Raw genomic sequence first — 27,958 nt, forward strand, 5'->3', positions numbered from 1 at the left:
TACTGTTCAATTTCATCAAAATTGGCTCCCATGACATAATGTAGGGATGGGATGGGGAAGTTAGAAGGTACCGGAAGAGTTTTGCTTTGCGCTCTCCCCCAGAGAAGGCTGCTTGCACATGCCAGTTTTTGCCTTGGTGCATACAGTAAATGCAAAGCTTATGGCCAGAGTTGTCCCATGCCTCTTCCTCTAGCTCTGTTTCCATAGATTTAGGTGCATCCTACTGCACTAATGGGACACCTTCGGCAAGAGGATGGTGTGATCCCTGCATCCTCCAGTGACCTCTGAGTTAGCGGAAGCAGGACTCATCTCTGTGAAAAATGAGCCAGCTGGCAGGGCTGGTGGGGTCAAGTGATGCTTAGTGTGCGTGAGAAAGAGAGGAGGCAGTGCAATTAGAGGGAGGGAGGGAGGGAGGGAGGGAGGGGGAGGGACCTTTCCTGCAATGTGCCATTGTCACAAGGACTGGCTGTCTGGCTGACTGGCCAGCAGAAAATGGATAACCCCAGAACAGAGGGAGCCCAGGGGGGAAAGACAATGGCCTCTGTTGCCACAGTATTGTGAAACGCTGGCTAAACTGCAGTTGGGGTGATTGACTGAGCCCATTGACCAAATCCTGGTACTGCAAAGGACTGGATAGGAGCAACTGGCCCTTGGAGGTAGAGGTGGCTACGGCAATGTCCTCCTCAGTGAGTAGGTGCCAGTTGAGGAGCCCTTTCCCAGGAGAAGTTAGGATGCCTCTTGCAGTTGCTTTCCCTTTGCAAGACTGAGTCGTGATGCAGTCCAGCCTTCACCAACCTGGCGCCCTCCATATGCCCAGGAAACGTGTCCTCAGTTTTTTGCCTCACCAGTTTTACTGCAAAGTCTCCCACTGATTAACCTTGTTGCATGCCACCACCGCCCCCCCAAATCTACCCCACGTATATCATTGGATGTCAAGGGAGCAGTAGCCACATTCCCAGTCAGAGAATGTTATGGCAAGTGTCTAAAATACTTGGGATCTGCTCTGTCCCAAATGCAGAATGTGCCAAACTCTGGGGTGAACAATCTTATAGAACTAATTGCAGTTTGGTTCAGATATCCTCTGTTGGTAGTGGAAGGTGTCCAAAGGGGGAAGGTGGGTTCCATCTGTGGGGCTGCAGGGAAGGAGAATTAGAGGAGGAATCACTTCTCAGGAGTGGCTACACCTGCTCCTTTTTTGACCCTCTCAATTTCTGACAAATGCTACGAATCCCAGTGCCAATCCAGCCATCCGCTGCTGCTCCCCCAAGACAAATGACATGGTTTTTCTTCATCATTTTGGTGGGTTTTGATAGGGGCAGACCTTGCATGGTCTGTCTGATAACTATGAAGACTGTCTCAGATGATTAGCTGCCCTGTTCAGAAACCAGGAGTTGCACATGTTTAACCGATGTAACTCAGATATTTCGTGTAGACCTCCCTCCCTGTCATCTGTCATGCACCCAAGTACTTTGCTTTCATTAGGTTGTAGAACCTCCAGATTAGAACACACAGTGGCACAGACCTACGTCTCTGTCTCTGTCTCTGTCTCTGTCTCTCTCTCTCTGTCTCTGTCTCTGTCTCTCTGTCTCTGTCTCTGTCTCTCTCTCTCTCTCTCTCTCTCTCACACACACACACACACACACACACACAGAGAGACAACCACACACTTTCCCTTGCTGCTGCTGCTGCTGCTGCTGCCGCCTCCTCAACAGCCTGTGTGCCCTCTAGTGGACGTTGCCTCAATCTGCAAGCTTTGAAAGGCTTATAAAGGCAGAGAGGGCAGAGAGGGAGCTGGAGAGGCTGCTGGACAGTTCCTGGTGCTGAACGCAGACAAGAGAGCAACGCGGTTGGGGACTAGTTCGCTCATGGCAGGGAAACAGCAGCCCCCTTATCTGCACCTGGCAGAGCTGACCGCCTCCCAGTTCTTGGACATCTGGAAACATTATGATGCTGATGGTCAGTGAGAATGAAAAGAGGGACACAAACTTCTGTTCATTTAACCTTTAGGGACAACTGATTTTTTATTGCTTGGTGCCAACATGTGGCTGGAGGAGATTGATCAGTGGCTTAAAATGGCCAGTGCTAAACAGTAGGCATGCTAAGTTTCTTTCTACTTTGCCTGAATTTTTATTTCAAAGGCTGCAATAAGGTGGTTTTTAAGACAGAATTCAGAAAGGTAGTTTCTGTTGCCTGTTCTTTTTGCTGTGGTTTTTAAGTGTCTACGTTTTAGAAATTGTTCGCTTTTGTTAGCTGTAGTAAATGAGAGTTGGAAATAATGAGACAAAGAGTGAGCAGAGAGAGAGGAATGGAAATGTTTCTGATGAGAGTGAGCACAATGGGCGTGGGACGTTGAAAAGTGTTTCAGTTGGTAGAATTCAATATGTTTTAGAGTAGTATAGTCTCTGTCTTCTGTTTTAGACTTCCTGGTGTTTATTTTCATAACCTTTGGAGGCTCACAAACTTTTTGCCACTATAAGTAAGTCTGGTTAGAGATCCTGTCCCATGTTAGGAAGAGTTGAGGTGGCTTCTCCTGTTGGGTTGTGCCTGTGCAGCTAAACATGTGCTCCTGTAGAGGAGGGCAATGATTGCAGTATGATGGGAGTCTGCCTTACTGTAAAGGGTCCTGTGACCATGTCTTGATAACACCCCCTGCGGGTGTCCATTATCATTTAGAAACCTTTGATCTGAAGTCTGGAGAATTCTGTGTACAATGTGGTTTTCCCCACTAGTCACTGTGTCAAGATGGCATAGCAGGATTTTACTCTGGATAGCTGCAAACCTGCCTCTAAGCACCACTTACAAGTAATTCACATGAGGTATGTCACTGGGTGCCCGAGGTGGTGGCTGTTAACATCTAACACAACACAGGAACAGATGGCTGCTATCCAGAACGCTGATCCAAAAAGCTTTTTATTTGTGGGAGAGGGGGATACATGCATATCCTGAAAGCCCTTTGCTGCGCCTCCTCTCCCAGCCATGATGGGGTTCGCTCAGGAAAAGCAGAACTTGGAAGAAGGTGGTCTTTAAGAATTTCAGCTGTAGGGGTGAAACAGTCTCCCTGATACTGTTGCAGGAGGCAAGAGGTTCACATGGTTTGGGGCCATAGGGATAAATCTAACTGGGGCCTTTTCTGACTTTTTTTTGTCCTATGAAATGAAAGAGAACCAAAAATTTCATAAATTAAATCCCCCCCACCCTATATATGTGCATGTTTTGACTGCACCAGTTGCCACACTGGTGACAGGGAAGAGACTTTCCTCTGAGATGAACTGGCTGAAGGCACACCCCAGTATGCGGCAGGGGGTGCACGATGCTCCCCTGTGGTGTGCTGCCAGGTGGATTTCTTGCTTGAGCCACTTAAGTAGAGCATGTGCTTTCAAAACAATGAGTTTCTGTGGCATATTGTGCATGGCGTGGATGATCAAAGGGCTGGGAAGGTGAAGCATGTGGGTGGGTGCTTGACTACTTTATGATTCTCCATGGTTGCAGCAACCTCAGGACAAACAGGGAGCAGGCTTCCAGGGGTGGAGTTTTATTGTATTTGTATATCATTTTTCTTTAGAAGAGTGGGGGGACAACCTGTGGCCCCCAGCTTAGTTTCAAGTGGCCCTCCAGGAACTGCAGGCCCATTTTCCCTTGCTCTCTCTGTGTGTAAGAAAGGGGGGGCACTGTGTAATCCTGCAGTGCTGTAAACTCCAGCCAATTTTGACCATGGTCTCAGCTGTCAGCATGCAGTCCCCCCCCACCCCCCTGATTGCCTCTGAGGTTAAGGAGCCCCTGGTAGAAAAGAGGTTCCACAGCCCTAACTCAGAAACTCAAAGCAGCTGAAACAAAACATCCTAGCAAAACGATCAGACCATAGTCTGTATGTCAGAAGGAACTGAGCAACCTTCACCTTGGGCAGATGCTGACAGGAGAGGAGTGAAAAGCGGGGTGGTGATTTCAGCTCACCCAGAATCCGTGATCTCCTGTGGGGCGAGGCAAGCTTAAGCCTACAGAAACTGATTGGGGTTAAGCTCACATAACTCACTGCTGGATTGTGGCTAAAGTGCACTGAACAACTCCTCTTCCAGATGGCTTGTTTATTGATTATTCAGCCTGATTTGTTTGCAGGGAAATTAAGCAGTGTTGACTATTTAATGAGCATTTATTCTGACAATGGTGCATCAAGCAAATGCTAGTCTACACTTGCTGGTGCATTTCCCCATCACTTTCCGAATCTCAGAATGTCTGATCTTTTCAGGGAAGAGGGGTTTTGGGTTTTTTTGCATGAGATTCTCCCAAGCACAACCTGAACTGGCCAGTATGTGAACCGAATCCCACCCCAAAATAGCAACAGCCTGGAAGCTCTCAAAAAAGGAGGAAGCTGACTTCGTTGCCCCTCCTAGAGAAGGAAGGCATGCTGGCATCTTTTATTTAGTTTATTTATGGCGGCCTAATAACATATGTTCTCTGGGAAGCTTCCACTAAAAATTAAAGCAAATAAATATACAGCCGGATAATAAAACCATAAAAGCACCACAAAATCTAATAGAGCAGAAAACTACCAGCAAAATACAAAATCAATACGACAGAGCTCACAGCAGCACCAAAATGTCATCAGTCTTAAAACTCCAAGAATATACGAAAGATCTGACTGTCACTAAAATATATTAAGACTGAAAACCCAGGAAACATAAAAAGGGGCTCTATAAGCAATGAAAGTCACCACATAGATCCTCTCCCTATAAACTACTTGCATTACCTTATTTGTTGGGGAGACCCTGAGAAGGACCTCAGAAGATACTGATGCCCAGGTAAGTATATATGGCAGAGACAGTCCTTCAGGTCACCTTGTCCCAAGCTGTTAAAGGTTAATGGAAAATGGTGGCTCTTTGAATTGGGCCCAGAAATGGACTGGAAGACAGAGCAGAGCAAAAAGCACTGGTGTATCATTACCATGCCATGCAGTCCAAGTAAACAAACTTGCCTGCCCTATTTTGGACCAGAGGAAATTTCCAGACTGCTTTCAAAGGCAGCCCTTTGGGACCATGATCCCACCCAGACATTAATCAATTAATTTAAATATTTCTAGATCAAAAATTGATTCCAGGACTGTTCACAAAGTGTTCAAGTCTTTGTGGGTCTATCTGTCTATTTGGCCCTGTAGGCATTTTTAAAGCTGCTGCCTTCATGTGTCCTGGACTTTCATTTGTTAACTGTGAACCACATTTCCCAAAAACATCAGTACTATGACTGCAGACTCTCTCTTGAGCTCCAGCAGCCTTTCTAGATAACACGTGACATCTGCAATATTTTACACCAGGTACCCAGTTTGCATTTGTCAACTGCACTTCACAAGGCCACCTGTTTCTCTTGCAATCTCACATTTGGAAGACCCCTGTACCTTCCCCACTTAACCCCTGTTGGTTGGTTGGTTGGTTGGTTGGTTGGTTGGTGGGTTGGTTTAAGCTGCTGTGAACATATTTCCTTGCGTTGTTCAAAAAGCTCAACCTCTTGCTCCTTCTGCTCCTTCCGTGAGATTAAGAGCAACTCCATGAAATGCATTTACCAGTAGTAAAAGAAGGACTCCCCTTGCTCTCCCTCAGGGGTCTCTCTCTCTCTTTGAGGGCACAGGGGATTCTGACTTTCCAGCAGCAACACAATCCCACCCCTGGGATGCGGCTGGAGCATGACAATAACCCTACAAGGCTCACTCTTGAAAGGCAGCAAGACATAGCCCTGTTCAGGCACCCTGAAGGAGAGGGAGGACCTCTCCCCACCCCATCATCATTACCCCCCATGCATTGGAGGCATAATTTTTGAAGTGGGGCGTCTGCTCCCCTTGGGTAAACTCCCTTCCCTGATTTCTGTGCCATGCAGAAAGGCTGCATTGACAGAAAAAGGCTGCCTGCTTCAGGCATTGATCCTTCAGCTCATTGATGGTGGGGGGGGCAGGCAGGGCAGAGCATACCGTACTCATTCTCACTCACTCACTCTGAACAGAATGTCTGAGTATGGCTAGACCTTGTTATCATTGTGGATTACATACCTTGTTGTCAAAGCAGTGTCATGTGGGGCATTATCCTAAATGCCTGATTGGTAGAGGTGGCAGCAAAGCAAGATCCCCCTCCTGACATTCTGTAAGGCAACAAGGGTGTCTCCTGCAGCCACTTTTTCAGCCTGTCAGCAAAGCTGGTAAATGAGGCTCAGTGGACTCAGGGCACCCTAGACTGTCCTTCCAACCTGAACACGGTCAGCAGACCTCACTGGCCAAGGAGGACACACCAAGCAAGAAAAAGCCAGTCTAAGCAGTGCCAGCCTGATCTCATTGAGTCGCCAAGCCTTGCTTTGTCTCACTTCTGGTGAGCAAGCAGGAGCAAGCTGCAGGCCCTCTCAGTCCCTCCTATTGGTAAGATTTGTAAGGCAGTTTTACTTGACCTGGTGGCACCAGGATGGTGCCCCCAGATTTTTCAACCACAGTTCTCATCAGCCCTACAACCATCTGAAGATGGGGCTGATGGGAGCATGGCTGTGCTGGCTGGGGTGGATGGCTGTTGCAGCCCAGAACTCCTGGACAGTACCAAGTTGGAGAAGGCAGGTATGAGGAATACAAGCGAAAGAGAGGAGGGGGAGAGAGAAAGAAAGAGAAAGATGGAGTTCCCAAAAGAACTGCATTTCAGATTGGCCCCTGTAATTCCTATGTACCCCTCTACACCCCTCCAACTATGGTTTCCCTCCTTGTAAATTTGAGCAGGATGCATCGTAATTTGAGCAGAATGAATGCAACCAATACACCTTTTGTCAGTTCAAGTAAGCTCAGCTTAAAAACAAACATGACACCCCCACCCCGCAAACAAACACACATACACAGACGTAAATGATATGTTGTTGCAGTGTAATTTGAGGGTGATTCAATGTGTGGAGGGGGTTCTTCCCGGGGGAGCTAAGGAGATCTAACCTGTTATTAATATAATCATTTTGGCAACTTATCATTAAGCACAGCTTTTCAGTTACATCACCTCGCTTGCAATGATCAGAGCAGAAACCAAGGACTTGGCATCAGTCTGAAATTATACTGTCCCTGCTTAGTAATCCCATTATTATATCAGAGGACCCCTACAATTTCTATCTTATCTATCTTTCTTTCTGATGAATCAAGCCATGTACAATATACTCAGGGTGCTCGAAGCATCACCATCATTTTCATTGCATCAACAGCTGATGTCGCAGAGGATGCAAAATCTGGAGATCCTAATCATGGTGGATTCTCACCAAGTTATGTCCTACCTCAACCTTGGTGCTTCCTGAAGCCCCTTGAGGTGTTAAACCCCTTCCTCCTTGTCTTCCCCCTTGGTTCAGCTGCATGCAGGACAACCCAGGGGCAAGAATGGCATCAGCAGAGCAGGATGGGGGGGGTGCTCACAACCAAACTGCAGGATGGCAAACCACTTACAAGCTAGAAAACTGTGCATAACTTTGGAATACAGTGGGGGCAGAGACCTGCATTTCATTAGTGTACTTCTGTAATTTCCCAAATGTAGAAGCCAAGCACAGCAGGCGAAACCCCGATACACTAGTTTTCTATTTGCAGGAATTTCCCCCCTCCTCACCACATTCATAAGGAGACATGCAAAAGTAGCATCTACTTGGGTGTTCTGAACTGGTACTCACTTTGCTTCATGTGTAAGGCAGGGCTCCAGAATCATGGGTTAAATAAAACATGGGTTATGGGTTACATAAAACAAGTGTTGGAGGTAGGGGGAACATTAATTTAACCATGTTGACTGTGTGTCACTAAAAGTTGTGTGAATGTGGTTTATTAGTTTCCGACTGCTTATGTGAACATGCAAGGTCTCTTTCTACCACCCTCCATCTTCTCATTGCTCACACTTTCTCCTTTCCAAAGCCATGGCTTAACCTTCCCTGTTTGCAGGCTTGCTCTGTGCCACCCTGTCCCACACTCTTTCACTGGCTGCTCACCCCACAGGGATGTGCCAGTAAAACCTCCCCTGATTAAAGGTTCTCCCTCGGGGCCCCATCAGGGATCAATTACACAATGCCACCTGCTTTAAGAAAACACTTGCCTCGCCCATCTCAGGCTTTCCAGCAGGACTCATCTTCAGGACTGCTGCGATTCCCAGAACCTGTGGTGGCCCTGTGTACAAAGTTGCTTGGGGCCAATGTGAGCATAGACTCAGCAAGCATCTGGTCCCAACCTCACACTGGATAAAATAGAGTGCCAAGGCCAGCTCAATAGTTTTGCTGCCTAAGGCCAAGATGCTGCACCTATTCTACATGCAGAGGCCAACTGGATTGGTGTGTGAATCTTGCTTCCACACTGGTTGGTGGGACAGTGTCTTCCTCTGCATTTAGGGCTTTTTGGGTGGCCAGGTAGACTGCATGGCATAGGAAGTTCTGTCTGTTCCGCGGCCCTCAGCATCTGCTGCCTGAGGTCTGCTGCCTCACTCTGCCTAATGGTAGAGCTCGTCCTTGATGATGGCCCCGTACTTGTGCAAATCCCATCTGAAGGGATATAGGGCTGGCTCTATCATCACTAGCTTTTGAACCAGCCTTGAAAACCCACTTGGTTCCATCTGCTTTCAGCTGAAATGTAGAGCTGAGTTTTTAGCCTCCTATTGTTTAAACAGCATTTGAGTTCCTTGCCATTGTTTTAAATGTTACAGGATGTACGTGTGTGCCCGCTGGGGCTGCCTAGTGCCTTTAGATGGCTATTTTAGTTTGTTAATATAAGTGGATGGTTTTCGTTTTGATATTTTCAAGTATGTATGTGGGCCGCATTGGCTTGAGAGGCTTTTACCCTGAGGGGGCAATCTAGAAATATTCAAAATAAATTAATACAATGAATATGGCAGGAAAGGGAAGAAGGCTCATTCCTTTCCCCTTCAGCTACCCTACAACTGAGTCCATCCCCCCAAAGGCCCCACCCCTTGGTTGGGCTCACTTCCAGCTCTGGAACCCGATGAGGGAGGGGAGACATTTTAAAATAACTACGGTAAGGGGATCTGCAGGGGTGACCCAGGGCCAAGGAAGGAGTAAGTGCCTTCTCATAGCCACCAATCCCTCTCAACACTCCCCCACCCAGGTGCTGCCATGAGGAAAAGATTGCACTGGAAACCCATTGTTTCCTTCACATGTTTATAGTTTGGTGATATATTTGGTTGGGAGCCTTATAACTTTCATTGTGCAGGTGAAAAAGATGCCTGGGGGGGATATTTTGTACTGGAAAACAACAGGAGGGGGAAGCGGGAAGCTGCTGCCTCTCCCTGCCTGCCCTCCTTCTGCTTAGACACAGGCTCCTCCTGCCCTGGCTCCTTGGGTTGAAAAACAAAATGGAGGAGAAATGGATCACTAGAGCCTCTGTCTGTGGCATGGGTAACTGCCCTGTGGCCCTCCAGAAGTCATTGGACTCCAATTTCCATTAGCCCCTGCAGCCTGCATTGCCAGTAGGCTGGGATGATGAGAGCCAAACCATATCTAGAGTGCCACAGGGGCCCCTCCGCTTCCCACCCCACCCCACTGCCCACTCTATAGTTCACAAGCTGAGGAACAGCAGGCCTCAGTGCTGATCTATCAAAACACCAAACAGCAGGTGTGTGTTTCTTCCATATTGTCAAGTCTGCCAAAAGCACATTTTGCCTCAGGATATTCTGAAGATTGTGCAGGGACACATCTATCTAAAGGGAGTCTGTTACACATTCAGTTTTCTACTGGTGGGGGAGCAGACCACTAAACCCAGTTTATTAAAGTGCTATTTCTTGTAGACATTTGAAAGGCATTTTACATATATTTCCTTAAAAAAATAAAAATAAAGCCTGTATCTCCACAATTAGATAGATTGGCCCAAAATAAAAATTCCAAAATCCATAGTTTGGTGATGCCATTAGTAGGACCAATCAAAATGTCCACAAAAGAGTCTGCAAGGCTTTTGAGTTATCCAAACTCTTCATAGATAGTTTTTAAAAAAATGCAGGCAGGCGACAGGAAGGCAAGATGGTTTGTGGTGAAGCTCTCTAAATCTGGTAGGAGTCAAGGTGGAGCAGGTGCTGAAATGAAGTTCTTTTTGCTTTGCCTAGGAAGGTTGACTGCTGGGGAGGAGAAGCATATCAGGGCAGATTCCCTACTTCTGGCAATGCGACAATACATTCTGTGGTGGCGGTTAGAGAATTGGACTCAGACTGGGGGGAAACCCTAGTTCAAATTGCCACTTAGCCATTAATCTCTTGCAGCCTAACCTACCTCACAGGATTGTTGTGAAGGAAAGAGAATTGCATACACCCCTCAGCTCCTTGGAGGAAGAGTTGCAATACAGTGATAGCTCAGGTTACATATGCTTCAGGTTACAGACTCCGCTAACCCAGAAATAGTACCTCAGGTTAAGAACTTTGCTTCAGGATGAGAACAGAAATCGTGTGGCGGTGGCAGGAGGCCCCATTAGCTAAAGTGGTACCTCAGGTTAAGAACAGTTTCAGGTTAAGAACGGACCTCCAGAACGAATTAAGTTCTTAACCCGAGGTACCACTGTACTGATATCAACAACAAAAGCCCTGAAAATTGTAAGGCGTGATAAGAGTTCTAATGTGTAAAGGGCTTTGATTAAGGGATTTTAAAAAGTGCTATGTATTTCAAGTTTGCATATAAAATCTCAGCTTGGTTTATATTGCAGATTCAGAGCCAAGGACAGCATTTTTGAAAAGCTGAGGTTTACGGCTGTGCAGCAGGCCAGAACAAGGCAAAAGAATAATTAACTACCACATTATTTTGATTTATTGCCTTTGTTAAAGGCTCCATTTTGAATGGGCTCTCCTCCAAGAGTTCATCTATTACTGGCTGAATGATGGCATTGATGGAGCTTATCAATTTTGGTTTTATAAAATGCTGTGCCTATCTATTATCCTTCTTGCTGCACTCCCAAATAGGATGCTGATATTGGGTTTCAGCCCAGGAGTCAGAATGATGACTGGGCTGCCCACTGTGCAGACAGGACAGACACCAGCCAGCCCTCCTGCCTTCCCAGGTGCCCATTGGAGGAGAAATGGGTGAAGCACTGCCAGCTGCTTTACTTCTCCTGGGCCTGGCAAAGGGGGCCTAGCAGTTGCCCGTGCAGGCTGATTTCTTGTGCCACATGCAGCTGGAAAAGGTCAGGGTGGAAGAGGGAGTGCCAGGGGAAGTTCAGGGCTGGCCAAATTGCGTTTTTATTTTGACAATTAATATAGCGCTTAATTACAACTGTCTTTAGGTAGTTAATGGGTAACTCACTCAAGACAAAACAAAAAGAAGAACAAGACAGTTTACTCAGCATGATCAGGATCTTCTTTTCATTACTTGATCTGCATTGCATTTATGGGAGGGGACAATAGTTTGTTCGCAAGGATATTGGGAGAATTAAAGAAAACCATCCTCCCCACCCATCCCAGCTCCTCTCATACTACCGTGTCCTGCAACATTGCAACATCTCAGGTACCACATGTGCATATTTGGGTGATAGGCAGCTTTTTAACCCCCAGGCAAATCTTGTGAAGGTGTCCTTTCCGAGGGCTACATGCCTACAAAGGGCTGGAGGGTCACAAAGTGTATACCAGCCTAATGGCAGGGCTGCTACTGGTATTCCCATTGATGCTCAGGAGACGTCCAGTGAAATCCTCTGGCAACCACTCTTCTGAGTCCTAAAGGAAACAAACATGCTTAAGGATTTTATTAATGAAGGCAAGCTACAGTCTGAAAGCAGAACAAATTAGAACCTTTACACCTCTATCGTGAGATGAGCTGGGGTGCCCACATAAAATTCATGGGAGAGGTTGCCAGGGATTCAGAGTGTAAAGCAGGCTTCCTCAGACTCGGCCCTCCAGATGTTTTGGGACTACAACTCCCATCATCCCTAGCTAACAGGACCAGTGGTCAGGGATGATGGGAATTGTAGTCTCAAAACATCTAGAGGGCCGAGTTTGCCTATGCCTGGTGTAAGGTCACCAGTACAAGGAAAGCATCCAGCGGGCACTCTCTCTCTCTCTCTCTCTCTCTCTCTCTCTCTCTCTCTCTCTCTCTCTCTCTCTCTCTCTGCTTTCTGCTTTCCACCTTGCTCCTGAAAGCCTCTTGGGGCTCTGAACCAGCTGTGTGACCTAGGGAGAGTCCAAAGGGCTAAATTTGGCTCTCCAGCCTGAGGCTGTTTCTCCTTTGAAGCTGGTGGCTGAAGTCCAAAGGCTTAGGAAGAGACACACTGAACATTCAGAGTCTCCTGTTTATAAATGCTGATAACTTTGGTGTTGCAGTTTCCCCTAACACCTCATGAAAAGCCACCCTGCACCTTGGTACCTTCCCAAAATGACAGTTCTCCAATGGCACTCTATTGGAAGGAGCCATCACAGTTTGTGTTGATGGTGCAGAAGAGATTATGTGCTCTTCTGCCTTCCTGGCTGACTTGTGTGAGACCCTCTTTTGAGAGGCTAATCAGGTCCCCGGATGGCCTGCAGGGCATTAGCATAGCAGAACTTTTTGCAAGGAATTTAAAAATGCATTGACTGTTTTAGTAAGTCGGGTCTTATAAGAGCCTTGCTTCAGCTGACCTAATTTGGTGAGACTTCTCTAGGAGTATGAATAAATGCATATTAAGCCTCCCTGTCTATTCATGAGAAATACCATTAAAAGATGTTTTTCAGAACACTCATTTCCATCCTGCTTGGGATCCCCAGAGTTGGAAGGGACACTTGCAGGCCTTCTAGAGCAGGATTCTGGGTTCAAAGGAGGGCAGGTCCGAGTGTAGCTCTGTAGAAGAGGGAGCCTCGACAGACACTCCTTCTCACTGCTGGAGGATTCAGCCAAATTTCGCTCTTCAGTGTGCATATTAAAGATTCACGAGCCCGTCCCACACCCCTTGGCATGAGGGCTATGCTCTGCCTCCACGGTCAGAGGCAGTAATGCTTGGAATACTAGTGGCGAGTGCTGTTGCGCTCAAGTCCTGCTTGCCGCCAGGTTCCCCATAGGCCATTGGCCTGATCCAGCAGGCTCTTCTTATGTTCTATATTGCGAGAGGGAATAATCTAACCAATTCATAATCAATTGCTTCTTGTGTTACCTTTGCTGGTTACAGGTGTTTAGCTGTTCTTCTTCTTACCCTGCTTTAAATATCTTCAAATCAGAAAGAGTGTTTTCAGACCTTCTTAGTGACTCATGCTTTTCACATGGACCAGTTGACTTGCAACTGCTCCGTGCACACAACTGTGGTGTTGCACGTGCATCTGCCACACCTGGGTTCAAGTAGCCACTGAGGTGCAGATTCTGAGGTGGCTTCAAGCAAGTTGTCTCGGTTCCCCTTTCTTAAAACGAGTTCCTTAGCAATTTCCCTCACAGGGTTATTGTTAGAGTAAAGGTTTGTTGTGTATTTTCCCCAGTTAACCAAAAGGTTTAGGTTTGTAAAACTGACTGCAACCAAGACTTTAACAATCTAGACTAAGCCATTGTTATCTGGAATGTCCTTAATCTCATTCAAGATAAGAAGTGAAGAGGGCTTCTGTCCTTCAAAAAGAAGCTTGCCAGCAGCAGCAACTGTGGAGAAATCAGAGTGAGCTCTGTGCCATTTAATAAGGGCTTCGCTGGGCAGCTAGTTTCTATATGAAAGAGTTTTCTGCTGCTTTGAAAACCCCTCGTCCAAATGATTTTTAAGGGATGCCATATGAAAGCCAGAATTTTTTGGACACCCTGCAGAATGAGGCCCAATAGGTATAACCATGCCTTTCCTTTTAATTCTTTGATATTTGAGCTGCTACCATTAAATTCTTTTAAACAATATTTGAAAGTGTACTCAAAGAAAAGCACAAAAGAGAAATGTTCAAGTCAGAAAGGCGGAAACCTTCATAGAGGAAAGAGGGAATTAGAAAACCTTTGGCCTGCTGAGCTGGCTTTCTATTGGCAGAGCATTTGCAACACAGGGAGCAGACAGATATGTCAGCCATTGAGACAGAAATTAGCAGCTAATTGGACAAGCTGCTTGATGGCGACCAAACCAGCTCCTCCAAAATTCATCCATTGTCAGCTAGGAGTGTGGAGTGGGGTACCTCAGTTCCTTACTGGAGAATCTGGCCTTTCACTGGGAGTCAGGTGTGGATTCATAGTTCTGCTGAAGCAGATGGAATATTGTGCTGCCACCACTTACCTCCAGGAGCACTCATGCATCCTCTTGTTGGCCAAGCATAGACCCTGAACCACTTGGAAACAATGGTGTTGGGTTTACTTATTTAATTAAACTTATACCCTACTTTTCACTACATCTGGGTCTCAAAGGAGCCTTATAGAATGACACATCTCAGAGGCTTCAGTGGGAGCACCCACAGCATCAGCCAGAAACTCCCCTAGTAGGGCTCTCAGAAATACCTCAGAAATCAACCTCAGAGCAGAGTGGTGTCCTTTAATGCCCAGCAGTAAGTCCCAATACTTAAAAACTGCATCCTGCCGGAAGGGAGATGGAGATGTAATCCCTGTTAACTACAGCTACTCCCTCTCCGCAACCCCACAAACCTACATTGGTGCTGTGCAGAGAACTCAGGAGGCCAAGTCTGAGAAGGATTCACTCTTTCTAGCCCATCCACTTTGGTCTTATTATTGAATGCCAGGTTGGCTCCTACATTAGTGATTAAATCCTGGGTGGCAGAGGCTGTCTACACAAGGCAATTTAAAATGGAGTCGAGGCATTCCAGAACTCAGGGAGGGTAGAGGACGTACTAATTGAGGGGAGGGGGGCAACATACCCCATCAAGTACAACCCACTACTGTGGATAGGAAAAACTGAGGCAGAGTTCAACTGAAAGCTCGCATGCGTGAACGAATTTGCACACAAGTACACATGGAAGACTCTGATCTGTGGCACTCATGTGTGCATGGACACTGGTGTGTACAGAGCCTGACCTGGCATGTCAGTGTGGAAACATCCTTGGTGGGGAGGTGAAGGCATGGCTGGATGACAGGGTAGCACAGACCATGTTCATTTGTTACTCAAAGTAAGTTGAGAGATACCTTCTGCTATCCTTTTTTCCAGGTTCGGATGCTCCTTATTGCTCCCTTTTGTGCTTCTTCTTTCAGGAAATGGCTACATTGAAGGCAAAGAACTGGAAAGCTTCTTCCAAGAGCTAGAGAGCGCCAGGAAGGGAGCAGGAATGGTAATGACCTGTGCATTTTCTTTCTCCCGTCCATTAACTTCTGCTCCTATTCCTGTTTTCAGCTTAAAGAGGCTGTCCTGTGCCCCTTTATTTGGGAGTAAGCATCTAGCCTGACCCCTAAAAGAAAGGACTAAACTGGGTTTTAAAAAAATCTAAGATTTTATGTAAAAATTAGAATTTGCTAAATATGAGATATCAAGAAGCGCAGCAGGAGGTGGGAGAGGAAGTCAATAGATTTGAAATAAGGTTTATAAGTAAGAATTTTTGTTTTTGTATTTTTTGTATCTTTGTATTTTTTCCATTTTGTGTTTTTGTATTTTCTTTTTGTGTTTTGTATGTTTTTGTTGTTGAAAAAATCTTTAATAAATACATTATAAAAAAAATAAACTGGGTTTTAAAGTTTGCATTGCTGTAATTTTTGCCTTTGGGTTAATCAAAATGTCATATTCTTATTATTCAACACTGTTGCTTTATTGCAAAGGTTGGGGGAACCTGTGGCCCCCAGCGGTGTTTCTGAGAGACAACTTCTGTTCCATCTATGTTTTGAGGATTTTAAAAGCAAAGCCTGCCAGGGACGGGGCTGCACTCAATGGGGAGGTGCATGGATCCCAAATGCCATTTCTCCTCGAAATGCAGCTCGCCTGCTGGTCTGGGCACAGGACAGAGCCCAGAAGTGGCTTTGTTTCTGCCCACCCACCAAGCTGAGCCTGCATCAGAGGAGTGAGCCCTGCCCCCTCTTTTCTCAGGAATCGAAAAATGTCAACGTTGCGGAGAAGATGCAGGAGTTCATGCGGAAATACGACAAGAACGCCGATGGGAAAATTGAAATGTCTGAGGTGAGCTGTGTGACACACACACACACCATGCAGAAGTCCAGGAGCCCCCTGCCCTGAAGAGGGTATGATCCTGTGCATTCAGCAGAATGCTCGCTCCTCTCTGCATGATGACTACTCTGAGTCTGCCTATATGCAGGCAGGGACAAACTCAGCAAAGGGGAAATGCTGCAGATCTCCTGACGGGATGAAGATTGCCCCTCTTGCCACTGCCGTGCCTCCTTGCTGCTCTTACCCTCTGGGCCCAATCCTCACCATTCCTCAGGAGGGCAAGATGAGGTGGCTGATCTCCACACTGTTGTTGCTGTTTGCCTCAGCTCTGCTAGAGCTGCCTTCCCCAAGCTGGTGCCTTCCAGTGGTTCTGAGCTACAACTCCTATCAGTCCTCATCAACATGGTTATGCTCCCCTAATTCCCAGGATCCTATGGCTGGGACTGGCAGGAGTTGTAGTCCAAGACTTCTGGAGGGCACCAGCTTGGGGAAGGCTGTACTAAAGCCTTGGAGAATGCAGAACAGCAGGCAGCAAAAGCCGGAGGAAGCCCATCTAGTATAAAACCAAGCGGCCACCATGGCTTTCGAGGGTGAATCAGAGGGGACATTCCCAGCCCCACCTAGAGATGTCATCCGGAATTTGAATACGGGACCTTCTGCAGGCCATGCAGGTGCTGTATCCCTAAGTGTTTCCCTCCAGAGGCTGTTCCAGCTTCCCTGCAGCTGCTACTTAAATAACAAAAATGTGTATGTTAAGTGCATTCGTACGATGGACATCATATCTAATTTGGCCTCTGTTCTGAGGAATCCTCCTTCATATTTCCCAGCAGCTTCCCTAATCTGGATTATGCTGTTCTAAAACCAGCCATTTTACCCTGTGACCAGGAGTCCTTTGGAGTGCCAAAAGTTCACTTCAGTGATCTAAAGTGGGCTTGCTCCAAAACTGTCCAAGTTGAACTTCTCCCTGTATTCTTTCCTAGAAAAATGGCAAGACAGAAGGTCAGGGGAAAGGAGACCAGGAACATACTTTTAAGCAGTTGTTGTTGTTGATATCATCGTAAGGGGTCAGCGAACTTTTTCAGCAGGGGGCCAGTCCACCGTTCCTCAGACCTTGTGGGGGGCCGGACTATATTTTGGGGGGGAATGAACGAATTCCTATGCCCCACAAATAACCCAGAGATGCATTTTAAATAAAAGGACACATTCTGCTCATGTAAAAACACCCAGCAGGCCCCACAAATAACCCAGAGATGCATTTTAAATAAAAGGACACATTCTACTCATGTAAAAACATGCTGATTCCTGGACTGTCCGCAGGCCGGATTGAGAAGGTGATTGGACCACATCCGGCCCCCGGGCCTTAGTTTGGGGACCCTGATCTACACTGTTCTCAATCAGTTTCTCTCTCTGAGTTTGACATGCCTTTCCTGTCTCTTTCTCCTCCACCACCCCCACCCAGTTGGCACAGATTTTGCCCACAGAGGAGAACTTCCTGCTCTGTTTCCGGCAGCACGTTGGCTCCAGTGCCGAATTCATGGAGGTAAGAAGAACACATGGCTCCTGCTATCTCATTTGGGGCTCCTCCAGACTGGGGTGGGTTTTGTTTTTAGCAGGTGAATTTTGCAAGATGCTGCTGACGCTGTAACAGTGATTGATAGTGGATTTGTACTGGGCCGTCCACATCAATCTGCTTCGTTAGTTATTCTGTGTTTCTTCCCCAGTGTTACCACATTATTGCCATCCGGAAGGGCCCTCTTGCACTGCAGAGCACCAAGAGCAGGACAAAAAATACACAATAACATTTGCCATATGAAAAGTTACAGGATTTCAGCTCTGAGATAGGCACCAACTGGAAACAGGCCAGCCTGTTTGCCCCAGAACTTTTGCTACAGGGCTATGGCCCACTTCGTGAAGCAGAAGAGGCCAGGCCAGCAGGGCTGTCGTAAGGTTGGCACTGGGCAACTTCTCCCTGGAAGCAAATAGGTGCTCTCTGCCCTAGAGGCACATAAATAAATAAAAACGCTACTGATATGTCGTCATCTTGAGACATACGTCCAACAGCTGTGAAACAGCGATCCATCCAAGCAATTAAAATGAATAATAGGAAATGAATGCCGTGTTGGGAAATGAAACTGGAGTCCATCTGTTGTTAGCTAATGGGCAAATTAAGTTGTGTGACAGGCACAGGCAATTAAATATTAAAATTGATCTGCTTATAATAATTTGTGTTTAAAATATTCATTCTTTCAATAATGAAGGTGAACCCTTGACACAGCATTTTCCACTGTGGTGGCCTTTCTCCGGATGAAAACAATATTGAGAATCTTTTCCCACTGATACTGAAGATTTGGAAAGCTGTTGCTCTGTGACACAGGATGACTCCAAAGACCATTTCTTAATTGATTGAACTGCTCTCTGATGGATTTTCAGTTACCGGCTCATTGTTGCTTTTTCCTAATCTGCCTGATTCATTTGTTATTTTCTTCATTATTGGTGCTGCTGCTGTTCTTAGCCGCCTTGGGGCATTTTGTGAGAAGGTGGGTTATAAATCCCAAAATGTATAAAAATCAATATAAATGCAATTGTTGTGACAAATCTGTGCTCTTTCCATTGCAGGCTTGGCGGAAGTATGATACCGATCGCAGTGGCTACATCGAAGCCAATGAGCTCAAGGTAGGCTGAGCTGAGGTCGGGGCTAGGAGAAGAGAGAACCAGATGCAAAATGGCTCACAGGGATAAACATCTTTTAAAAGTTAATGCCAGTTGCATACTTGCATGCACACACACACACATTTTTGAATGCACAAATAGCCTCTGTGCAATACCAGTGCTCAGCATCTTCAAAGCACTTCTCTTTGGTTTTCAGTACTCTTTGTAATAGCCCTGTAGGGTTGGCCGGTGTAAGATGGCCACATTATAGGTGGGAGCTAAGGTCGAGAGAGCCTTTCCTGTGCAAGCACAATGATGAAGTGAGATTTGACTCTCCCGGGTATTTTGTGGCTGGCAATTCACTCTTTGAAACACTATTCTACAACAACAACCATCCCCCCCCTCCCCTGCTCTTCACAAGGCATCCATTGATCACAGCTCTGACACTGCTGTTGTCCTTAGCACTTGAGGGGGTGGCGGAGTGGGGGAGAAGAGCAGCAGCACTAAGAGGCGGCTTCAACAAGGGTCCAAACAGTGGCATGTTTCCCCAGCTGCATCCAAATCTCTGCATGGAGCGGGCAAGAGGTGTGTAGACTCTGGAGCATCTCATTGCAAAAAAAAAAAAAGAAGGAAACCCTGTGTTAGAGCGAGGGCATGTCCAACAGCTGTCATCCACCAGTGTCTGCTCTGCTGTAATGTGTGGGTTGCCACTGCTTCAACAAGCAGAGAAGCTGAGGAGTGGCAGCACTTCCCACCTCCCAGCAGGCAAATTCTGTTTCCTTTCCCCCATTTCTTTTTCCACTGTCACCACCATCTTTCAGAGGCCAGATAATGTGCAGTTGAACAGGAGGCTGTGAGTTGGGGCTGTTACAGAACACAGTCCTCCTTTTTTTTTTTATCACGGTGGGGAGAGTGGATTTTGCTGATGCGACGACTGTGGCTCAAGGTCTGTGATGGCAATGGGGAGACAGCTGATTCTGTCCCAGTGCATATCCCTTTGCTTCCCCCACCCAACTTCTTGTTTTGACTTGTGGACAGAAGGAATGGCGGGGAATGGAGCTCCTCCTTATAGGGAACTCCAAGGACAAAAGAAAGGATAAGGCAGCTGGATCAGGGCAAAGTGCCCCCCCTTTAGTCTGGCATCCTGCTCCCACCCTGGCCAGCCGGATGCATCAATAGGAAGCCCACCAGCCAGACCTGAACACAGCATTAGCTCTCTCTCTGCTTGTGATTCCCAGCAACTGACATTCAGATGCATACTGCTTCCAACCATGGAGGAAGAACATAGCTATGCTGGGTCGTAGCCACTGATCTCCTCCTCCTCCTCCTCCTCCTCCTCCTCCTCCTCCTCCTCCTCCTCCTCCTCCACCTCCTCCTCCTCCTCCATGGGTTTGTCTGACCCTCTTTGAAAGCCACCCCCTGCCTGTGGGGTCCCTTCCAACTCTACAGTTCTATGATTGTATGTCACGCTGAAAGGCATGTTGCACACTTATTTACAGTTTCTAGAGCACTTCTCATGTGCAAGTGCTTCTTGCTCTTTATTGTCACCACGGCATTTGCCTCTTACCCCCATTTTACACATCAAGACTCTAAACCAAACAAAAGTCATTTTTGGTCAATGGAAGGGTCTCTTGTTAAAAGGCATAGCTGCGGCTTTTATGCACAGCTCATTCCACTTCTTACTGTAATGTCCTGCTAGGAGATGTCTCGCCTTGCTGTGGTAGGATTCTCTTTGCCTGCATCCCCTACAGTCTTATCTGTCACTGGGGTCTAGGGACTGTGGTGGTGGTGTTTATGCAGGAAGGAGAGTTGTAGCTGCCGTTTTAAGCAACAGTTCCTAGGACATCAAGGCCTCTTGAGCTTATGGTTGAGCTTAGTTCTGAGTGGGCATGTTTACGATGGGGCTGTAAATCAACCTGCGCCTTCTCATGCCTTCTCGTTTTGTAGGGATTTCTTTCGGACTTGCTTGAAAAAGCCAACCGGCCCTACGATGAACCAAAGCTGCAAGAATATACGCAGACCATCGTAAGTGCAAGAAGCCCCCTAGGAGTGGGAAGGGCTCCTGTAGGGGTGTGGAGGTCCGTTGCTCCACTCCAGAACCACCTGCAGGCTTCCTCTGTCCCCTGTAGGCTGTATCCCCCAAAAGCTCCTGCCACAACTAATTAGGTAAAGGTAAAGGGACCCCTAACCATTAGGTCCAGTCGTGACCGACTCTGAGGTTGCGGCACTCATTTCGCTTTATTGGCCGAGGGAGCCGGCGTACAGCTTCCGGGTCGTGTGGCCAGCATGACAAAGCCGCTTCTGGCAAACCAGAGCAGCGCTGGAGTGGTACCTATTTATCTACTTGCACTTTGAGGTGCTTTCGAATTGCTAGGTTGGCAGGAGCTGGGACCAAGCAACGGGAGCTTACCCCATCACGGGGATTCGAACCGCCGGCCTTCTGATCGGCAAGCCCTAGGCTCTGTGGTTTAACCCACAGTGCCACCCGCGTCCCGCCACTACTTTAAAAGTGCCCTCTCTGGCTGCAGTCCACATCAGCCTCCTCCAACCTGCTGCGCTCCAGATGTTTTAGACTATAACTCCCCTTATTCCTAACCATTGACCATGCTAACGTGGGCTGGTGGGAATTATAATCTAAGACATTCAGAGGGCACCAGGTTGGGGGAAGGCTGCTATGCGGTCAGGCGGCTGAAATCTCATTGGCCTCAGTGCAATTTAAGCAGCCTAAATGGGTGGGCAATTACAGCCTTTCTGGCTTTGGTGGGGCTATCATGTTTGGCAAAAAAACACCGTGATCAACTCCTACTCAGAAACCTATATCTCCACTGCGGAAGGATGTGTGGATCCAGAGTTGGCCTCCACAGACACTTACAGACTTACTGTTAAGACCGTGTTCATGGAAGACAATCTTATTCGGCTATGAGTAATCTTCAAAGAAGAAGAAGACATACTTACTGTGACTCTCCAATGCCTTCTCAGCCTCTCAGTTGGTTTTGTTTTTCCAAAGACACCAGAAGTGTCTTCCATTTTCTTTTTTCCAAGGGAATCTGGAGACGAGGAAGCAAGTAGGCTTCTTCAGGGGCTGCTGTGCTAACTCTGCCAATTTCAGCAGAGGCTGTGTTCACACTCTGGTTGACTGTGCACTCCCAGCAGTTCTAGTTCTGGGTTTTTAATCCATGGTCATTATCCCAAATGCATATGTATCTTCATTATAAGCATCTGTCCTTCATTATAGGATGCTACTGTTTGATGCCATTGTTTCTCAAACAGCTTCATACTGGCTGGGGTCCTTGAGCTGCAGCCAAGGTGTAAACACCTTTGCACGGGGTAGAGACATCCCTGCCCTGCCAATGCCCCCTAGTGTGTACACAAACAAAATGGAAACAAGTCTGACACAAATGAAGCTGTGCTGATGTGAACAGCTAAAGGAGAAAGAGCTGTGAAATGTAACTTCACTGCACTTTAAGGTGGTAATATGAATACACTTCACTTCACATTGCATTGGAGAGGGGCAATGAAAAGAGGCCACCTGGTAGGAGCCACCCAGAGTCAGGGGGGGAGGAAGGGGGGTGCAGTGGGTGCAGTCTGCCCTAGGTGTCACCACTGAGGGGGGTGACGAAATGCTGGGCGGCACACACCGCGGGGCCTGCAGCGTGCTCGAGCCACACATCTCTCCTGGGAGAGATGCTGTGGCTTGGGTGTGCATAGGCTCCACGCTGCCCAAATGGTCTACCCACTGCCTCCCGCCCCCCAGCTGTAGGGTGGCTGAGTGGGAGGAGGCAGGCAGACTCCAGAGGCCCTGCGGTGTGTCCTGCCCTTGTCCCACCCCTATGGGCGTGCCCCAGACGCCCAAGCGGCTTCATCCGCCGTGGCCAGAATAGCTGGTACAACTCAACCAGATGGGTGGCATATAAATAATAAAATTATTGTTATTATCATTGGGAGAGTCTTGTTGCAGCCCAAACCTTTAACTTAGGAGCCATTCACAGACTGTCGCTTTCTGATCCCACAGCTGCGAATGTTTGACTTGAATGGGGATGGGAAGCTCTGCCTGTCGGAGATGTCACGGTAAGATCAATAGAATCTATAGGATTGGAGGGGATCCCAAGGGTCATCTAGGACACCCCCTGCAATGCAGGAATCACAGCTGACGGATGGCCATCCAACCTCCGTTTAAAAATATCTAGTGAATGGGAGTCCACCACTTTCCAAGGGAGTCCATTCCATTGATCCATCACATTGTTATGAGCCCCAAAAAGCCAAGCATCTTTCTTTGGTTGTCACTTTTCTGGCAGGGAAAACTCTGATTTTGTCTGAGAGTTTGCTGCTCCTGCCCTTTCTAAACAATGCTCTCATGCCCTCAGACCTCCCCACACCCCTCCATATGGCAGAAATAATATAAGTGTAGAGTCTCTTTTTCTCTGGGTGAAATCTCCAATGTACCCTTCCAGTGTGAATAGTCGAGTTTCTTCCTGAGTAATCCCCAACCTGGTGCTTTCCGGCTGTTTTGGACTACTACAGCTCTCCTCACCCTCGGCCAGCACAGCCAATGGGGGCTGCAGTCCAAAAGAATTGGGTGGTAGGCATTTTCCAGGTTGTGCAAGGCTGGATCAGTGTGGAATAGTGGTTATCGTGTCAGATTAAGATCCAGGAGACCAGAGTTCAAATCCTGACTCACCCACGAAGCCCTGTTAAACTTGGCCTGCAGCCTCACCTACCTTGCAGTCACACCCATTTAACCCACATCTTGAGCAGAGGGGTTTCTTGCCATTTGTCCCTGTAAGGTGACCATGTTTCAAAAGGACTTCTGAGGCAAATGTCTCCAATCCCAGTAAGGCATGGTCCAATTTCCAACTATCATCCCAGCTCCAGAAATCCACATTCCATCTAAACGTTTGCCCCAAGCAAAATGCACCTGGAACTGACAGACAAAACTCACCTATTCAGAGGTGGTGCTGGCAAAAGTCATGCTGTACCTTCTTTTGTCTGACATTATCCTATTCATGTTGCAGACTATTGCCTGTGCAAGAGAACTTCCTTCTTAAGTTTCAGGTAAAAAAAAAAAGTGGTGGTGGGTTGTTGGTGGGGTTGCTTTTCTCCTGTTTATCTTAATCCATGGGTAGGCAAACTAAGGCCCGGGGTGGTGGTGGATCCGGCCCAATCGCCTTCTAAATCTGGCCCATGGATGGTTTCAGAATCAGGGTGTTTTTACATGGGTAGAATGTGTCCTTTTATTTAAAATGCATCTCTGGGGTATTTGTGTGGCATAGGAATTCATTCATTTCCCCCCAAAAAATATAGTCCGCCCCCCCACAAAGTCTGCTGAGGGACAGTGGACCGGCCCCCTGCTGAAAAAGTTTGCTGATCCCTGTCTTAATCCATTTCTCCTTCTCATTTATTCAGGGAATGAAGCTAGATTCAGACGAATTCAATGCTATCTTTGCATTTTATGACAAGGTACAATATCTAGATCTTCACTCACCCCTTCTTCCCTGACCAGGGGCGAGCCCCATTTTGTGGTTCACCTCAGGTGCCAAAATGTCTTTGGCTGGCCATGCATGGAACTCTCTTCTGGCCCAGACGAGCCTCGGCTTGGTCTGTTCTTCTCCTTGGGGGCAATGAGTAGGGTGTGAAGAAAGCCATTCAGCTGGTATTGTTTCAACAGTTTGCCAAGTTGATCACTTTGTTCTAATAAAATAAGGTTTTCTTTTGATGATGCTTATATTTCCAGGGTTTCAAACAGGAAAGCAGAAAATTTTCAAACAGCTGGGATGGAAAGTAAGGCTGGTATGCCTGCAGATTACAAGTGAAGGAAAAGAAGACTTTCAGGGGTTTGGAATAGTGTGCCTTGATCTTTTGAGTTAAAAGAATAGCCTAATCTCTCTCTATTATCTCCTACCATTAATATCCAGGATGGAAGCGGCTTCATTGATGAGAATGAATTAGATGCTCTTCTGAAAGATCTCTATGAGAAAAATAAGAAAGTGAGTGCATAAAGTGGTGTGTGTGTGTGTGTGTGTGAGAGAGAGAGAGAGAGAGAGAGAGAGAGAGAGAGAGAGAGAACACACAAGATTAGAGCACACATTATGAGGAATGTCCAAGCACTTACTGTGAAGATTATAGCCTGATGCACAAACAAATGAGAAAATTTCTTTGCAAATCTGTCCCAAAAACTATGTCTGAAAGATTGCACCGTTGCACCCTGTCTTGAGGGATCTAGTACCCTTTCCTTATTGGTGCAACTGCACTGCTAGCAATTGGAGGCTTAATTCGAAATGGAGCCTTGGAAAGAATTCTGGTTTTAAAATTCATACACTTAAAAACTGCATGTGAAAAACTTCTCATTCCCCATAGTCAGAACTTGGAATTTTTAAGTGTAAGATTTGATACTTCGGTGTAATTGGCTTTCAGCTTTTATTAAACATTTACTTTTTGTATCCAGCTTTGTAGGAGTGAAAGAGAGATAATTGTTGAGTTCTTGGCTCATGATATTAGGTGTGTGTGTTGGTCTCTGTGTGTTTTGAGACAAATCACCTTTCATCCACAGCAGCTTGGGGCGATGTACAACAGGTATGAACTGCATAACACAGACATCAATAAAACAGTAACTAAAATAAAAGTGTTAATGCATAACTAAGAAGTTATTAAAATATTCATTCACATATTGTTGCTGTGGGTGAAAATCCCATAAATAAACTACAGAAGCCTGGATAAAAGAGTCCTCATTTGCCCTCTGAAGACCAGCAATGAGGTTGACAATCCTACCTCAAGGGGGAAACCATATCAAAGCTTGGGGCCTCACCACAGAATTCCCTTTCTGCATGTTTCCTTTCCCAAATACTGTTTGGGACCATAAGTAAACCACCCTGGTTTGTTTGTTTTTTACATTAAAATAGGAGACTAAGGAGGCAAAGAAGTGCATTATATGATTCCTGCATTTCAGGAGGTTAAACTAGATGGTCCTTTGGGCCCCTTTCAACTCTACAGTTCACAGAATCATAGAGTTGTAGAGCTGGAAGGGACCCCAAGGGTCATCTACTCCAACCCCCTGCAATTCAGGATTCTCAGCAAAAGTATCCATGACACAGTCATCCAACCTCTGCTTAAAAACCTCCAAGGAAGGAGTGTCCACAACCTTCTGAGGGAGACCATTTGCTAGGTAATCCATTCCATTCTATGCCATTTGCTAGATATTCCAGTTCTCTAAAGCCTTGCTCTGAACTTTGCTTCCCTTTCCAGTCACATGAAATTTCATTGCTCCCTCCCCTGTTCTTTTCCCTTTGCCAGGAAATGGGCATCCACCAGCTCACCAACTACAGAAAGAGCATCATGAATCTGTCCGATGGGGGGAAACTTTACCGCAAGGAACTGGAGATTGTTCTCTGCAGCGAGCCCCCTCTGTAAAGATGAGCCACCCCCTCCACGACTCAATCCGCCGCCCGCCGCCCTGCCACAACCAACCACAAAGGCAAATGAAAAAGAAAATAAAGACCACAAGGAGCAACGGGAGGCCGACTGTCCAACCTGTACCTGGGCGATCCACTCGACCCCGCAAGGCTTGGCTTGCTGATCTGCTTGCTGACTTTGGCCACACAATTGCTGCCGGATGGTGGCGCCTCCTCTCCCAGAGGGGGCTCTGATCCAAACCATCAGTTTCCTCTTCCTGCTTGTTTTTCTCTCCGTGTTGGTTAGCATAGTTTGTGTCCTGTACATCCTCAGATCTGGAGTGTATTTTATTTTTGCTCTTAATTTTTATCTTTTGCTTTCTTTTCACACTAAGTCTTCTTGATTACCAAAGAAGAGTTTACAAATAAAACTGATCTTCTGCTACAGGAATTGTGTAGTTGCATCTTTTCATTCCCTAAATGTTGCAAGGCTCTGCAAGGATGGGCCAGATTTCCAAAGGGGCAGACTTGGCACTCATTCAAATCCCTCTTTGACTGAAACTGTAAGAATCTATACAACTAATATGCCCAGATCTTGCCAATGCAAAAGTGCAGCTGAACTGCTGGCCTTCCCTTCTCATTGTAGACACTGGGTGAAGAGGGACAATCTTTGGGGTGGGAAGAATCAGTGACTTACTGAAGTTAGCAACTTGTGACTTGGCTCATTTTGGCTGTAGTCTACACACAGCAATTTAAAGTGGATTTGATGCACCCGAGGTGTGTGTCATCCGCATGACATTCTCACCCAGTTAGCAGCCCACACTCCCCCCACTTAATCTGGATTTCCTGATCTGCAGATAATGTGGCAAGGGGGTGGGGGTGGGAATTCAACATAATATCACGTTACCCAATTCTGGGCATACTGAAAGGTTTTTAAACAGAGGTTGGATGGCTATCTGCCATGGATGCTTTAGCTGAGATTCCTGTTATGGGGGGGTTGGACTAGATGACCCTTGGATCCCTTCCAGCTCTAAGATTCTGTGAAGCACCTTGTCGGGGCAGGATTGGGCTTTTAAAATGTGTTTAGTGACGTTTTTCTGGGTGCTACCCCCTACATTCCTACTTCCATTAATGGGCTCCTGCTGGGAGTGGCACAACACATTAAAATAAAGAAAATTAATGTGCTGCTTTATGCAAATCTGGTATATCAGAAAACTTGTATTTATTTATATTTTAGATGACCACACACACACACATATGTAAACCAATGCCTGTAAGCATGGTCACAATGAACCTCAGAACTCAGGGTGGGTAGAGGAAGTACTAATAGATGGGAGGGGACAACAGAACCCATGAAGCACCACCCACCAGTGTGGGTAGGAAAGATTGAGGCAGAGTTCAATTGAAAGCTAGCATGTGTGAATGAATGTGCATAAAAGCACACATGGAAAAATCTAATCTGTGACACCCACATGTGCATGGACACTCTGGGATGGCATACCAATATGGAACAACCCTTGGTGGGGAAGTGAAGGCATGGCTGGATAAGCACACTGGATCATTTCCTTCCTTCCCCAAAATGTGGGGTTTAGACCCCAGTCCATTTCACCCATTCCGCCTGTGTGCATAAATTTCTAACTTAGGGACGCTGGTGGCGCTGTGGTCTAAACCACTGAGCCTGTTGGGCTTGCTGATCAGAGGGTCAGCGGTTCAAATCCCGGTGACTGGGTGAGCTCCCATTGCTCGGTCCCAGCTCCTGCCAACCTAGCAGTTCGAAAGTACGCCAGTGCAAGTAGATAAATGCGGAGGAAGGTGAATGGAGTCACAATGTTACGTTGCGGCAGAAGCGGTTTAGTCATGCTGGCCACATGACCTGGAAAGCTGTCTGTGGACAAATGCCAGCTCCCTCGGCCTGAAAGTGAGATAAGCGTCACAACCCCATAGTCACCTT

At 46.8% G+C, this 27,958-nt stretch overlaps 1 protein-coding gene across 1 annotated transcript; it reads left to right on the forward strand.

Annotated features, from left to right (window-relative positions):
* Window positions 1-1,793: 1,793 nt before the first annotated feature.
* Window positions 1,794-26,456, forward strand: CALB2 (calbindin 2). The gene is made up of 11 exons (XM_035119870.3): window positions 1,794-1,956; window positions 15,073-15,149; window positions 15,896-15,985; window positions 17,433-17,513; window positions 18,590-18,646; window positions 20,570-20,647; window positions 22,635-22,690; window positions 23,635-23,674; window positions 24,026-24,079; window positions 24,535-24,606; window positions 25,910-26,456. The coding sequence occupies exons 1-11, from the start codon at window positions 1,866-1,868 to the stop codon at window positions 26,024-26,026; spliced, it is 813 nt and encodes a 270-aa protein (XP_034975761.1). The 5' UTR covers window positions 1,794-1,865; the 3' UTR covers window positions 26,027-26,456.
* Window positions 26,457-27,958: the final 1,502 nt, after the last annotated feature.

The sequence above is a fragment of the Zootoca vivipara genome, chromosome 6, assembly GCF_965207765.1.
Source record: "Zootoca vivipara chromosome 6, rZooViv2.hap1.1, whole genome shotgun sequence".
Taxonomy (NCBI): Eukaryota; Metazoa; Chordata; class Lepidosauria; order Squamata; family Lacertidae; genus Zootoca; species Zootoca vivipara.

Bases quoted from the DNA above. Each gene is read 5' to 3' on its own strand.
- CALB2 (XM_035119870.3), top strand. From the start codon at position 1,866: ATGGCAGGGAAACAGCAGCCCCCTTATCTGCACCTGGCAGAGCTGACC. The intron at 1,957-15,072 runs GTCAGTGAGAAT...TTCTTCTTTCAG, and splicing joins GAAACATTATGATGCTGATG to GAAATGGCTACATTGAAGGC. The intron at 24,080-24,534 runs GTACAATATCTA...ATTAATATCCAG, and splicing joins TCTTTGCATTTTATGACAAG to GATGGAAGCGGCTTCATTGA.